The 14684-nt window shown below is 36.7% G+C and overlaps 1 protein-coding gene across 1 annotated transcript; it reads right to left on the minus strand.

Moving 5' to 3' along the window:
• Positions 1 to 1122: 1122 nt before the first annotated feature.
• Positions 1123 to 1584, minus strand: LOC126631325 (uncharacterized mitochondrial protein AtMg00240-like). The gene has a single exon (XM_050301490.1). The coding sequence runs from the start codon at positions 1582 to 1584 to the stop codon at positions 1123 to 1125; it is 462 nt and encodes a 153-aa protein (XP_050157447.1).
• Between the last annotated feature and the right edge of the window lie 13100 nt (positions 1585 to 14684).

Consider the following 14684-nt stretch of genomic DNA (forward strand, 5'->3'; position numbering starts at 1 on the left):
ATGCGCTCACGAGTTTTTGTATATTTTTTCACATTTTTCGCACTTGTAAATTAATTATTATAATTTTTTTAATGTGTTTGATATTTTTAAATTACTTGATACTTTTATTTTTAATGTGTTTTATAATTTTTTTAATCTCACTCTTTGTCTATTGTATACTATAAAAATAAATAAATAAATAAAACTTAAATTTTTTAATTTTATATTGATAATAATACAATGACACATATTTAATATCCAATATATACATAATCATTTTACAGTGATTTTTTTATTAGTTCAAAAAATTAAAATCATCAAAATAACTTTTTTCTTAACGTGTCAAAACAAGTTACCTGCGTGTCACTTTCGTGTAAATCTGTTAAGGACCAGTTATTAACGAGTTCTTATCGTGTGACCCGTTAACGACCCGATTAGTTATCGTGCTGACACGAAACCCGTTACCTTCATATCGTTTACGTGTCATGTTAACGAGTCGTGTAAGAAATTACCAGATCTAATCAACATGTTCCATCCAAATTTGATTTTGGTGCATGGCACTCTTAACAGAAGCAATTGAATTGCATAAATAAAGAAGAAAAACTCAGTAAGAAAACTTGAGAGAGAAAGTAGAAAGAAGATAGAGAGATTGTATTAATCGAAAGGATTCTTAGTACACACGATAGGCTAGAATCAGCCTTTTATACATCTTGTAGCCTAACTAACTTCCTTTTCTTGTAAGCTACATATAACCACCCTAACTAACTCTCAACTACATTATTGATGACATGGTAGATTACATGGCAGATTATGTGGCATTTCTAAGTCAATATAGGCCAACATCCCCATGCAATCTCAACTAGAGTAACCTAGTTTGAGATTGAAACAATGTTGAGAGAATATTGGACTATGCAAACCCTTAGTTAGAATATCAGTTGTCTGTTCATCAGTGGGAGATATTCAACTTTCAAATCACCTTGATGCACCCTCCCTCAGACAAAATGGTAATCTGTATCAAGATATTTTTTCCGTGAATGATAGACAGGATTTGCACTAAGTGCAATTGCTGACATATTATCACAATAGATTGTAGGTTGAACAGGTAGAACAACTCCCAAATTTTTAAAATTAGCTGAATCCATGCTACATCAGTTGCAGTATAAGCCAGTACCTTGTATTCTGCTTCTGTAGCGCTTCTAGAAACTGATGTTTGCTTCTTTGATTGCCAGGAGATCGGATTCCTCCAAGATAAACCACATATCCTGTCACAGACCTTCTCGTATTTAGATCACCAACCCAATCAGCATCTGAAAATGTTGTTAAATGCATGGCAAAATCAGTTGAATATGTAATTCCACACTCTATAGTACCTTGAAGATACCTAATGATCCGTTTGACAGAGATTAGATGTACATCTGTTGGAGCAGTTATGAATTGACAAACTGAATTCACAGCATAAGTTATGTCTGGGCGTGTGAAGGTAAGATACTGCAGTGGGCCAACCAAACTTCGATACAATGTAGAATCCTGCAATGGTTTACCTTCATTCAGTAGCATCTGACTATGTGGTTTGCATGGAGTATTTGCTGGTTTGCACGACTCCATTCCAGCTTTGTGAATCAAATCTTTAACATACTTCGATTAATTCACAAAGATATCCCTATTCTCTTTGTACTGAATTTGAAGACCCAAGAAATATGTAAGTCTACCCATATCCTTCAAGTCAAACACACCTGCCAAATCTTCAATAACTTGTTGGAATTTAGTGACATTTGATCCTGTTAAAATAATGTCATCCACATATAGTAACAAAACCACCACATCATTATCATCATTTTTCACAAAAAGACTAGTGTCAGATGCAGAATCAACAAACCCCAAAGCTGGTAAATAGCTCGTGACTTTGAATTCCAAGCTCGAGAAGCTTGTTTCAACCCATACAATGATTTGACCAATTTACAAACATAATTGGGTTTGGTTTGATCAATAAACCCTTGAGGCTGTTTCATGTACACCTCTTCTTGTAACTCACCATGCAGAAATGCATTTTTGATGTCTAACTGTCTCAATTCCCATTTGTGTATTGCTGCTAAGGACAAAATCATCCTCACAGTAGTGTGTCTTACTACTGGACTAAAAGTTTCTGAATAGTCCAGACTTTGTTCTTGTGAGAATCCCTGAGCCACAAGTTTTGCTTTATATCTAGCTATATTCCCATTAGAGTTTTTCTTAATCTTGTAACCCCATTTGTTTCCAATAACCATTCTATTTTGTGGAGGAGAAACCAATTCCCATGTACCTTGAGCTTTTAGTGCATTGAACTCTTCTTGCATTGCATTTTACCATTGAGAAATTCTAAAGGCTTTTCGAAATGTAGAGGGCTCATCCATATCCTTGATTGCAGCAATAAAAGAAAACCACCATTAAAGTCACACTCATCATCGATCTTTAATGTTTGTAACTCTGGAGATGAAGCAATGAATCCTGTGTATGATCTCCGTGGAATTGTACCTGACTTCAATCTTGTGACCATAGAATGAACCGATTGTTCAGTAGAATCAACCAAAGGATAAGAGATTGGTAGTAGTACCTCTAATTGTGATGGACTGTGGACAGGCAACAGTGACATTGTACTTTGATTTGAAGGTGATAGAGTAGAGGGAGAAAAGCTATTATTATGATTATTGAGATCATGTGAGTCTTGAGTAAATGAACTGAGATCCTGCAAACTGTCCCTTGATTTGTCTTCAACAATTTCAGGTTTTCCATATGAATCTTCATGAATATAAGGAGCTGTGTGATCTGCCTTTGTACCAGAAGAAGACAATTGAACAATAATTGGAGACATTTGTGCACCCTATGACTTGTTTGACTTAATTGAAGACAACTGTGTTATACCATACTTAGGGCCTCCATATTTAGATCTCGTATAAATACTCGGGTGACTCAAATGTAATTATGTAATAAAGGAAGGGGCAACTATGTAATAAGTGAGGAGCCCTTATTCTATAAAATGACCCATTACTCTCCTCATTAAGGGATGCCAATTCTTAGGCCATGGGGAGAAGCCTCACTCTCATATCAGCGAGGCTCTCTCCCTCACAATCCTCTCAAAGAAATACAATATCAGTGTGGACGTAGCCCAAACATTAGGGTGAACCATGATACATATTGTATTCTTTACTTTCTTGCAAATTCACGGTCGGATTTACGTTGTTCCAAGACCCCTCCGATTTTGTGCATCAACATTTGGCGCCATCTGTGGGAATCGACACAAAAAACTATGTCGGTTCTCTTTTATTTTTTCACCTTCGTCGTGAATCTGCAAAACCCACACAGAGACACAGACACAGAGCGCTATCTCTCTCCTCTCCCTCTCTCTCTCCTCTCGATCGAACAGCCCCCTAAAACGCATCTCTTTAAAACCCCATAACACATCCAATTTCTCGACATCTCAGATAGCCCATTTCTCTCTCTGACCTTTGCAAATTACAGTGACCCATTTTCTCTCTCCTTTCTCGAGGGGTCGTCGTCTCCTCTCTCCCCAAAAAAAGGATAAAATTTTGAAAGAAAAAGAACCCAGAAAAAAAGGCTTCCAATTTCAATCCGATTAAAACCCAAAACCCCAATTCACATTCAGGGAGCTGAGAATTTGAAAGATGTTGGAGATGGCGAACACAGACCTGGAAGGGATCGACGGAGTTCGAATGACATGGAACGTCTGGCCGCACACCAAGGTGGAGGCCAGCAAGTGCGTGATTCCACTGGCCGCCTACATCTCCCCGATCCGCTCCCACCCTGACATCCCCACGCTCACCGGTCTCAGTACAACCCGGCAGCTCCTCTCTCTAGTCTACTCTGCCGGCGTCCCAACTCCGCCCTCCACCGGCCTTCCATCTTTCCTCGGACAACTCGCTCCGACCGAATTGAGCTTCCTGACTGGACTGACATTTTGAAGACGGCCACATTCAAGGAGCTTGCAGCGTATGAGCCTGATTGGTACTACATCCGATCTGCATCCATGGCAAGGAAAATCTACTTGACGGGTGGTCTTGGTGTTGGTACCTTCCGCAAGATCTATGGACGGAATAAGAGGAACTGAAAGGAAACAGAGAAAGACCAATGCAACGTTTCCAACCAGTTGCTGAGCTACCTGGCAGTGAAAGAGATGGTGCAGTTCGACGGCCTATAGAAAAACCATAGATACACAGCAAAAACCAAATTGACTTAGCTGTCATCCAGAATAAGTCCCACATCCAAGAAAGAAAAAAACTGTTACAGAGGCTACCTACCATCCACCAGTGGAAACACTCACGAAGAAGGCTGTCAGGTACTTGATTGGAAAAGCATTAAAGGGAAGAAGATAAAAAGTGAGGGAGGACGAGAGATAATTGTTGTGGACTCGTGGGCCATGCATCAGAAAAAGGAAACAAAAGCAAAAGCAAAGCAGAAAAAGAAAAGAGCAAAACAGAAAGTGAAAAGAAAAAAGAAAAAGAAAGGCTGCATGTACGTATGTCTGCAGGTGAAAAGAAAAAGCATGCATTTATCCCTCAGACAACTCAACCACTCCCACAAAAGCAAAAGCAAAAGCAAAGCAGAAAGCAAAAGAAGATAAAAAGAAACAGACATAATTGCGATGGTGATGGCATTATGGGTATGACCCATTGAGCAGATGGTCGGATTTATTTTTTAATGATATAATTTATTTTTCAAATCTTTCGGAGACATCTATATAAACCCCAGCAGAGGGTTAAAAAATTAAAAATTAAAAAAATTAAAAAATTAAAAAATAACGGCAAGCCCAAAATAATGAGCTGCAATGTTATGTGGAGGGTGAAGGCCCATATGCCCAAAAGAGCTAGGCCTTATGGCTCCAAATTTATTCGACACTCTGCCGCTATTATCACCAACCAAGTGATCAAAAGTACACCCAGTACTTCCAAATTTATTCGGCACCCTGCCGCTATTATCACCAACCAGGTAATCAAAAGTACGTCCAGTACTCCAAAATTATACATGAGCATCACTCATGTCAATCATACATAAACATTCATGACCATCATTCATGTCAACATTCATGACCATCATTCATGTCAACATTCATGAGCATCACTCATGCCAACATTCATGAGTATCACTCATGTCAACATCCATGAGCATCACTTATGTCAATCAACATAAACATTCATGAGCATCACTCATGTCAATCTCGCTTCAAAAGCTTCATTTACAGAGCTCTAACTTCGAAAACTTCATTTACAGAGCTCTAGCTTCAAAGCTTCACCTACAAAGCTTCAGTGCAGGGTATACAAATACCGCCTCCGAACAACCGCCACTTTGGCCCAAACATGGATTCAATTTGAAGTCTCCAGCCAACAAACCCTATTGACTGAAGACTTGGGGGACTACATTATGTACCATATATTGGGCCTCATGAAAAATACTTGGGGGACTTAGCCCATTATTTATGTACTGAGGAGTGAGCCCTTATTCTATAAAAGGGACTCTCTCACTTTCATTAGAAAGCACCCATTATTTATGTATTGAGGAGCGAGCCCTTATTCTATAAAAGGGACTCCTTCACCTTCATTAGAGAGCATCGTCCCCAACTGAGCAACCGCCTCGCTGCGAGCATCACTCATAACTCATGTATTGAGGAGCGAACCCTTATTCTATAAAAGAGACTCCCTCACCATCATTAGAGAGCATCGCCGTCAGCTGAGCAACCACTTCGCCGTGAGCATCAACTCTAGCCCATCATTTATGTATTGAGGAGCGAGCCCTTATTCTATAAAAAAGACTCATTCACCTTTAACGCCACAAGCCGAGCTAACTAAGGCAACATAAGCCACAAACAGAGCAGCCTCGCAACATGTGCTACTTCGAGTTGAGCATCATTTCAGATTGGGCACCGCCTCATATCGAGTGTCAGTTCTAGACGACATCTAGTTACTTCGCCCCACACATGGACTGAATTTCAAGTCTCCAGCCAAAAGACTCTTTTGACTGAAGACTTGGGGGGCTACTGTTTGTACCATACTTAGGTCCTCCGCATTTAGATCTCGTATAAATACTCGGGGGACTCAAATGTAATTATGTAATAAAGGAATGGGAAAATATGTAATAAGTGAGGAACCCTTATTCTATAAAATGACCCCTCACTCTCCTCATCAGGGGAGGCCAATTCTTAGGCCATGGGGAGAAACCTCACTCTCACATCAGTGAGGCTCTCTCCCTCATAATCCTCTCAGAGAAATACAATATCAGTGTGGATATAGCCCAAACATTGGGGTGAACCACAATACATCTTGTGTTCTTTACTTTCTGCAGATTCACGGTCGGATTTATGTTGTTCCAAGACCCATCCGGTTTTGTGCATCAACAAATTACTTTTGACTTTTGAATAGAAATGTATTCTCATCATGAATGACATGTCTGGACAACACTAGCTTATTACTAGATATATCATAACACATTACTCCCTTGTATCGAGCAGCAAAACCTAGAAAAACACATTGTTTAGATCTAGGTTGCAGTTTGTTCTGATTATATGGCCTTAGGAATGGATAGACTGCAGAACCAAATATTTTCAAAGTATGCAGCATTGGTTCTTGATGAAACATTAACTATATGGAGACTGCATTCCCAAAATCTTACATGGCATTCTGTTTATCAGAAATGCGGCATGATTGCAAGCATAATTCCAAAACTGTAATGGAATCCCAACTTCAATGAGAAGTGTAATTGCAGTCTCTACTAGGTGTCTATGCTTCCTCTCAGTAAGACCATTTTGCTGAGGGGTATATGGACATGAAATGGAATGTACAATCCCTTTAGCTGCCAAGAATGACTAAAACTTATTAGTTTTATACTCAAAACCACCATTTGTTTGTAGGCACTTAATTGTAGTATTAAACTGAATTGTAACAAATGCAGAGAAATTGACGAAGACTTGGAAAATATCTGATTTATTGATAAGTAGGAAGATCCATACAAATCTACTAAATTCATCAATAAAACTCACATAGTACCTAAATCCTTCTAAAGACTTAGTTGGAGTAGGTGCCCATATATCAAAATGTACCTTTTCAAAAGTAGAACTAACCCTAGTGTCTCTTAGAGAGAAAGGTTGCCTACACATTTTCCCAGAAAAATAGGAAGAACAAACTGAAGGTGATGAATCCTCACTAGGTGACTATCCTGCATTTCTGAGCATAATAACAAGTACTTCTTTAGATAGGTGTCCAAGTCTCTTATGCCAAGTTGAAATTCTCACAGCCTTCCTAAGCAACGCCACAACTTTATTGAAACCAACACCAATTCTTCTTGAAAACACACTCACAGGAATCTCATATAGCTCTCCTTTACTCTTGCCTTAGTACAATATCTGTCATATTGCCTTGTCTTGTATAAAAAACACACTCTCATCACATGTGAACCAACAACCATTATCTTTACAAAGTTTCTTGACAGATAAAAGGTTAACAGTAAGTGTTGGAACATGTAGTATATTTTTTAGAAACAATGAATGATGTGGAGTTTTAAGTATTGTAGAACCAATGTGTTTAATAATCAAACCTTCCCCATTACCAATGGTGATTTTCTCATCACCATTGTATTGTACCGGTTTATTCAAATTTTCAAGATTAGGTGTCATATGGTGTGATGCACATGTATCCAACACCCATGCATCAGCAACATTAAACCCTTGAGCATTCTAACCAAATTCTGTTGCAGACATATAAGATGGAGCTTGACCAGAAAATGCAGTGAGAGAAGGAGGTGGAGGTGCACCTTGATAGGCATAATTGTTTATGTGCCTACACTCAAAAGCATTGTGCCCTTTCTTCCCACAAATTTGACATATAGTAATCTGAAATCCATTTGAATATGAACCTGTATCACTTGTATTCAGACAATTTGGAGCAGTATGCCCCCTTCGAGAGCATATTTGACATTCGACCACAGCACCAGATCTGAAACTAGTATTACCATTCCAAGAATTTCCATTCCAAGAGTTCCTTGAACCATTATAATTGTTTCCCCCTCTCTGTCGATTACCCTGATAAGGCCTTGAGTTATTGAATGAACCATATCCCCTATAACTATTCCTGTTATAATTATGTGAAGAACTATAACCATTTTTGTTATTGTAAGACCTATTATTTCCTTGATACCCTTGACCATCAACAACCCTTGAAACAATACTTGAACTCTCTCCTTGTGAGTAACCATCAGTTTGACTCCCATTTTTAGACTAACTCCCTTGAACATACATCGCAGCCATTCTACTTGTCAATGTGTTTATTCTTGCTTCTATGGTCAACTCAGCACCAATCAATTGTGCCCTGAAATCTTTCAATGGAATCAAAGTTTCCCTTGCTAGAATCACTATTTTAACTACATCAAACTCAGGTGGCAAACCAGACAATGCAACAATCACCAAATCATTATCTATCACTCTCTCCCTTGCAGCAATAAGCTGATCTCGAATTGCCTCAATTTGAGTAGATATTTGTCTATAGAATCACCACCCTATTGAATTGTATGAAATTCAGTCTTAAGTTGATTTATTCTAGCCCGGGACACTGAAGCATATCTGTCTTGTAAGTTTGTCCAGGCTTCATGAGAAGTTTTACAACCAATCACATATTCCACTGCATCATCGGAAAGAATGGCAATCAGCAAACTCAACAATGCCATATCTTTTTTAACCCAAGATTTATACGCCTCAGTAATTTCTTTAGTTACTCCAGCTTCAGTATAAATCACAAATTTTGGTGGACAAGGTGACTCACCAATAAAGAAATCCAAGAAATCATACCCTCTTAAAACTGACCGAAACTAATAATCCCACTTCACAAAGTTATCATCTTGCAACTTAACTATTAGCATTCCCAGTAAATTCTCAATTCTCACTGACCTATCAGACATGTTGATGGCTGAACACTTTCAAGGAAGAACAATATATTCTTAACTTGCACAAATTCTCATATACTACAACTCACTGTACTTCACAAAATTCAATAAAGCGACAACTTCAACTCAATATACTTGACAAATTCACCAACTTTCTGGTTTCAATCTTCTGCAATTGTCAACTTCAACGAGAACTATATACTTTGATATTGTCAAACATACTTGGCATCGGCCTTAACAATTTTACTTCATAAAACTCATAAACTTCAACAATTGACAACACTCTGAACAATTCTTGGCATCGGCCTTAATCATATACAAAAAAGAACCCAAATACAAACAACCAAGCAAACACCCAAAATCGCCATAATTCTTCACTGATGCAAAAAACACAAACACTTGGTGTGCAGAAGATAAAGGAGAGAAGTAATCAACCTGATACTTTGTTTAGCAACCCAAGAATCGAAGACAACCAATCAGCAAGTCTGCAAGAACTGCAACAAACCTCCAAGAACTTCAACGAACTCGTCAGCGGAAGATATAGCACCAAGAATCGTCCTGGCGATTGATACCATCTTAACAAAAGCAATTGAATTGCAGAAATAAAGAAGGAAAACACAGTAAGAAAACTTGAGAGAGAAAATAGAAAGAAGATAGAGATTGTATTAATCGAAAGGATTCTTAGTACACACGATAGGGTGGAATCAACCTTTTATACATCTTGTTGCCTAACTAACTTCCTTTTCTTGTAAGCTACATATAACTACCCTAACTAACTCTCAACTGCATTATTGATGACATGGCAGATTATGTGGCATTTCTAAGTCAATATAGGTCAACAGGCACAAAGCCGACGTTAATCCTTCAACACAATCTTGCTAACTTTGTGGCCCAATTCTACCCTAGACGTAATCAACAAGCCTGCCAAGAATTTGGATCACATGAGACTCAAATAGTATTTTTTTGGGAGCATCTACACCCAATAATTTCATCACTACACCCAAAACTCAAAAGAATCTTCGAAATATTAACAAACAAACAAACAAAACTTGGGAGGCTTGACTATACCCTCCATTGTGGAGAGCCATAAACAATTCATCTGAATTAATTGCTCAAATGTGAAACCAGTTCTTTTTAATTTACTTGATGGAAAATGACTGCATTTGGGGTTGGAATTTGGATGGGAGAACAAAATAGTTGATGGAAATTGTTTGTTGCGGAAGAAGTAGATATGTAATTAGAGAAATGGTCAACTGAGCAGGGACCAGCACTCCCTGGTTCGAGCTGGCAAACCCTAAAAATATATAAGTAGAAAAGGACGTGTCGTTGAAACTTCGAACAGCCTCTCTAGCTATCTCATTGTTTTACTCGCAGCTTTGTCTCATTTCCCGTCTTCATCGCCCTGAAATATCTTGGACTCTTCCTTTCTACTAGAACCACCACCAATGTTCTAATTAGTCTCTGAAAAGCAAAAAAAGCACCAAAAAGATATCCTATATTGTAGCTTTGGGTTTAAAGTTTTATTATCTCATCACAAAAGTATTCATTTTCGTTCATTATTAATTAGCCTCATCACACACTCACATGCATGCAACTAATTTTTTATTTGCTTTACGAGAAATCTTAACCTCTTTCGTAACATGAAAAGAGGTGCGGAAATATGAAAAATATCCCACGTTGAAAAGCTAAGAAACTAATTGGGAATTTATAAATCCATGCAACATGCAATGTACATCTGTTTTAAACAGAGATGGGGCTTCCTAATGTCCCCTCAACTATTAACAATACATGAACAAATAAAGAAATGATATCACCAACCTTCCATCATAATTAAATAATAAATACGACGTATTTATAAATATAGTGTGCATTTTTTAGTATGAAGTACACATTGAGATATTCTTTGTCTTGTTATTAGAAGACAAAGTTAAGTGTAGAGTAAAGGATGCAAAAATGGTCCAGCTAGCTGGCAAACTTTTGTCCTTGTAAGAACTATGAACAAATGCTGTGAATTGTTTTACCCTAGTGTAAAAAGCATACCAAATCTCTCCCTTTATTCTGGTTAAAAGCACAATAATATATCTATCTTGAGCTAGCTTTTTTATTCAATAATTCAATGATGCGGATTTGTATTATGTCACTTCGGCTGCTCTAACAGTGCCAAACATCAATTGACCTTAATTAAAATACAAACTACACAGAGAAAAGAGTAAAAATAGACTTTTAAACATGTAGCTTCTTATATGGTGGACCTAGAAAAAAGAGGAAAAATAGACTTTTAACCATGTAGCTTGTTTTCTTCTTCCCTTTTATCAGAACTACTAGTACTGCAAAAATACGTTTCCCGCTTCCTATTTTGGTCAGATGTGCACCTAAAAGGTCCCCAGAAACCCTAGAACAGATTCATCTCAGTAATTAAGCATGCAAGGATGGTAGGACCAGCTATTCATCAAGCCCACAGCCAGCTTTGGACCAACATTTTATGTTAATTTGTATGCCATGTATTTCCTAATTTCTCAACCATCATTTTCCAGAATGATTGTACTTTGCTCTTCATAATGAAATGCTTGTTCCCAGTAAGTATTCCAGAAAAGAAAAAAAAATTATTGATTAGTTTCATAACTTTTTATCACGTATAAATTTCGGAGATATTCATACATACGTCGGTTTAGGAGGGAGCTTACAGCTGGACTTGATCGGAAGTGTGCTGATGAGATCGTCACCCCCCCCCCCCTTGGAGGTGGATTGTAACCCTAGTGTTGTGCTTTATATGTTTATAGATGACATCTTCATAAGTACGACGGGTTTAATTGTGAAGTTGAAAGCTAACAAAACCATGTCGATATGACTCAAAACATACAATTAATACATATCTTTGTGAGGAACGAGCAATGACATGTTACAATTGGAGATTAACTGCAAATCCGACTTTGTTTGGTTGGCATTATGAAAGTGTTTTAGTTTAAGGTATTGGGGTTAGCCTAACGGTGAAAGTGGGTAGAGTGATGAGTAGGACTAGACTAGGTCGAGAGTTTGAAACCTCCAATTAATGAAATATAAAAAAAAGTGTGTTAGTTTTATTACAGCTACATGGTAATTATGGAAACAAATAAGAGAAAAAAAGGTCGTACCCAGTGCACAAGGCTCCCGCTTTACGCAGGGTCTGGGAGAGGAGAAAATAAATTAGATAAAACCTCTGAGATCTGGATAGGCCTCAATGATCAACTTTCAGTGCTCATCAAAGCCCCCACTCTGAAAAGCTTAAAAAATACCACAAAAAATGAGCACTTATAGAAAACATGGCTGAGTAGATGGCTTTGTGCAAGAAATGACTTGCGGGGGGTGGTCAGTGCCACTGAGTCGGTGGTGTATATAAAAGGCTCTCGGTTGAAGAAGGGACACCACTACCAATTAATCAAAGATTATGGACCATTTTGGAGCATGTTCTCCTATTATGGCAAATCCTTTTTCACGCAGATTAGAAATTTGATATGTTTAGTTTTCATAATAGTAGTAATTTTTCTGTTTTTAAAATTGGATTCTTTAAAATTGTAATTTATTTTGCCACAGAGAACGGTCGGTTGAAACAACACAATCTTAATTGTTGTATGATTAAGTTTCTATGTGTCTGATGCCCCCCAAAGGATTCTTAATTGTGGGGATTTATCAAATAGGTAGAATCTAATGCCCAAGAATTGTTATATTTAATTTCCGTAGTTTTTTATTTTGTTTATGGTTGGTCAAAGCAAAAAATCAATACTTATTATTGGAATAACGAGCATGGAACTAGAATATGAGGATCAAAACCGCAGCAAATCTGTTATATATACAATTTAAAATAAATTACAGGATGCTTAGCGACAACCAAGAGAAATATAATTGTTCAAAAAAAAGGTTAGTATGATAAATTTAAAAACAAGCTTTTTAATCAAACAATGTTTTTGTAATGTAATGATGTTCACGTGTCACGTCCTACTTTTATTGTGTTGTATACTATTTTATCATATGACCATCTGGGATCTTGTTCTCCAACAAACATGATGTTGTAACACCATTAAACGTGAATGTAGGGAGTCCAATAGTAAATAACGATAATAGGTGATTTTATGATGTCCGCTAATAATAGCTTACATCAATACTACAACAAGACGTTTGTTGTGTAACAATCAACGTTGGTTGTGTAATAAACATTTTATAACGTCATCGTTCTTATGTATCATTTGACAATAAACTTTAACAATTATAATATAAATTTATTAAAATAAAGGGTACCCGGACTTTTATAATTTCTAAGCCGGCTTTAATACTAGTTACTTCACATTGGCATCACGTTGAACAGCTTGATTCAATTATTTAGAGAGTAATGAATATGATGGCAGCCGAAAATGACATTTACATAATATTTCCCACCTTACGTACGTACATTTCTTGAATGATTATATAAAGGGAACTTTAACGAAAAGCATTCGGTACTGTTCATTTTAACGAAAAACCACATTTTTATACTAAAAAGTCAATCATGGTACTATTCACTTTACCCTTTATTTTGCCCTTATCATTAAAACTCAAAGTTTTCAAATCATTTTCATTAGTTTTCCTTTATATAAAAGAAGCTAAAGGACATAATCTCCTATTTTTTTAAAGGAACAATAATTTGCACGAAAGGTATAGCTGATCTGAGTTTTGTTTCGTTACGCTTCCGTTGGTCCTACAAGTAAAATGATGAAATTACCCTTCCAGGACAGCTTGCTTACTTGCTTAAGGTCATTTCACAATAATCGACTAAATTATGAGTTGATAAATTACTCGATAATGAACAACTAAACTAATTAATAATTGAGGGTTGATAATAAAAGCATTACTTAACTAAATTATTAGTTGATAAATTATTTGATTACTAGACAAAACTATTTGTTTAAAAGTGTTTTTATAAAAAATATTTTTGAATTCCAAAAATACTTGAAATATTTTTTACAAAATGCACCAATTCCAATTATGTGTTTTTTGTAAAAAATATTTCAAGTGATTTTTTAAATTCATTTATATTTTTACTAAAAATTAGTTTTAAAAATATTTTTAAAAAAAAACAATTTTAATCTTTTAAACGAATCTGAGCCATACCAAATTGTACTTGGTAGTCACTCTCACGTGGATGTAGTGCCGTGTCCATATCTTATAGTTTTTATTTTTTTTTCGTTATGTATTCTTTCAATTTTTGGACCATTTCCGGGGAATTTTCGTTTTCCTTTTCTAATTGGCCATCTGTTGGGATTGCTTTTGGAGTGAGGATACATGATTTTACCGATATACTCACATATTTGTAATTTCCACCGCCACCAACATCATGATAGCTTCCCTTCAGTGCACCAATTCCAATATTAATTCCAATGTGTGCTTGATCATCTCTTATCACAATCTTAAGTTCTTAAGCGTTATTATATGTTGCTGGAACTTTTTATAGGGGATGTAAAAGGCCATCTAGGTCGGATTTGCTTGTTTCATCTTTTTGGTTCTCTTGTTTATTTTGTTTGTTGAATGATAATAGAAATTGTTTATTTGTTAATTTATACTTGCCATCCATTAATTTTTTTTTCTTCAATTCTTCAACAATTCTTGCCAAAATCAAACTTGTTTTTCTTTCTCTCCATGAAACCCTCGTATCCTACTAACCCTCCCTCCGGATGCCGTATAATGTGACTAAAAAGTTATTAGACGAAAATGCCCTCACAAGTCAAATGTTTTAACAATAAAATGGATGGAAAGTAACGGTAGGTGGTGGATTCCAA

Source organism: Malus sylvestris, chromosome 8, assembly GCF_916048215.2.
Source record: "Malus sylvestris chromosome 8, drMalSylv7.2, whole genome shotgun sequence".
Taxonomy (NCBI): domain Eukaryota; kingdom Viridiplantae; phylum Streptophyta; class Magnoliopsida; order Rosales; family Rosaceae; genus Malus; species Malus sylvestris.

Bases quoted from the DNA above. Each gene is read 5' to 3' on its own strand.
- LOC126631325 (XM_050301490.1), bottom strand. From the start codon at position 1,584: ATGGAGTCGTGCAAACCAGCAAATACTCCATGCAAACCACATAGTCAG.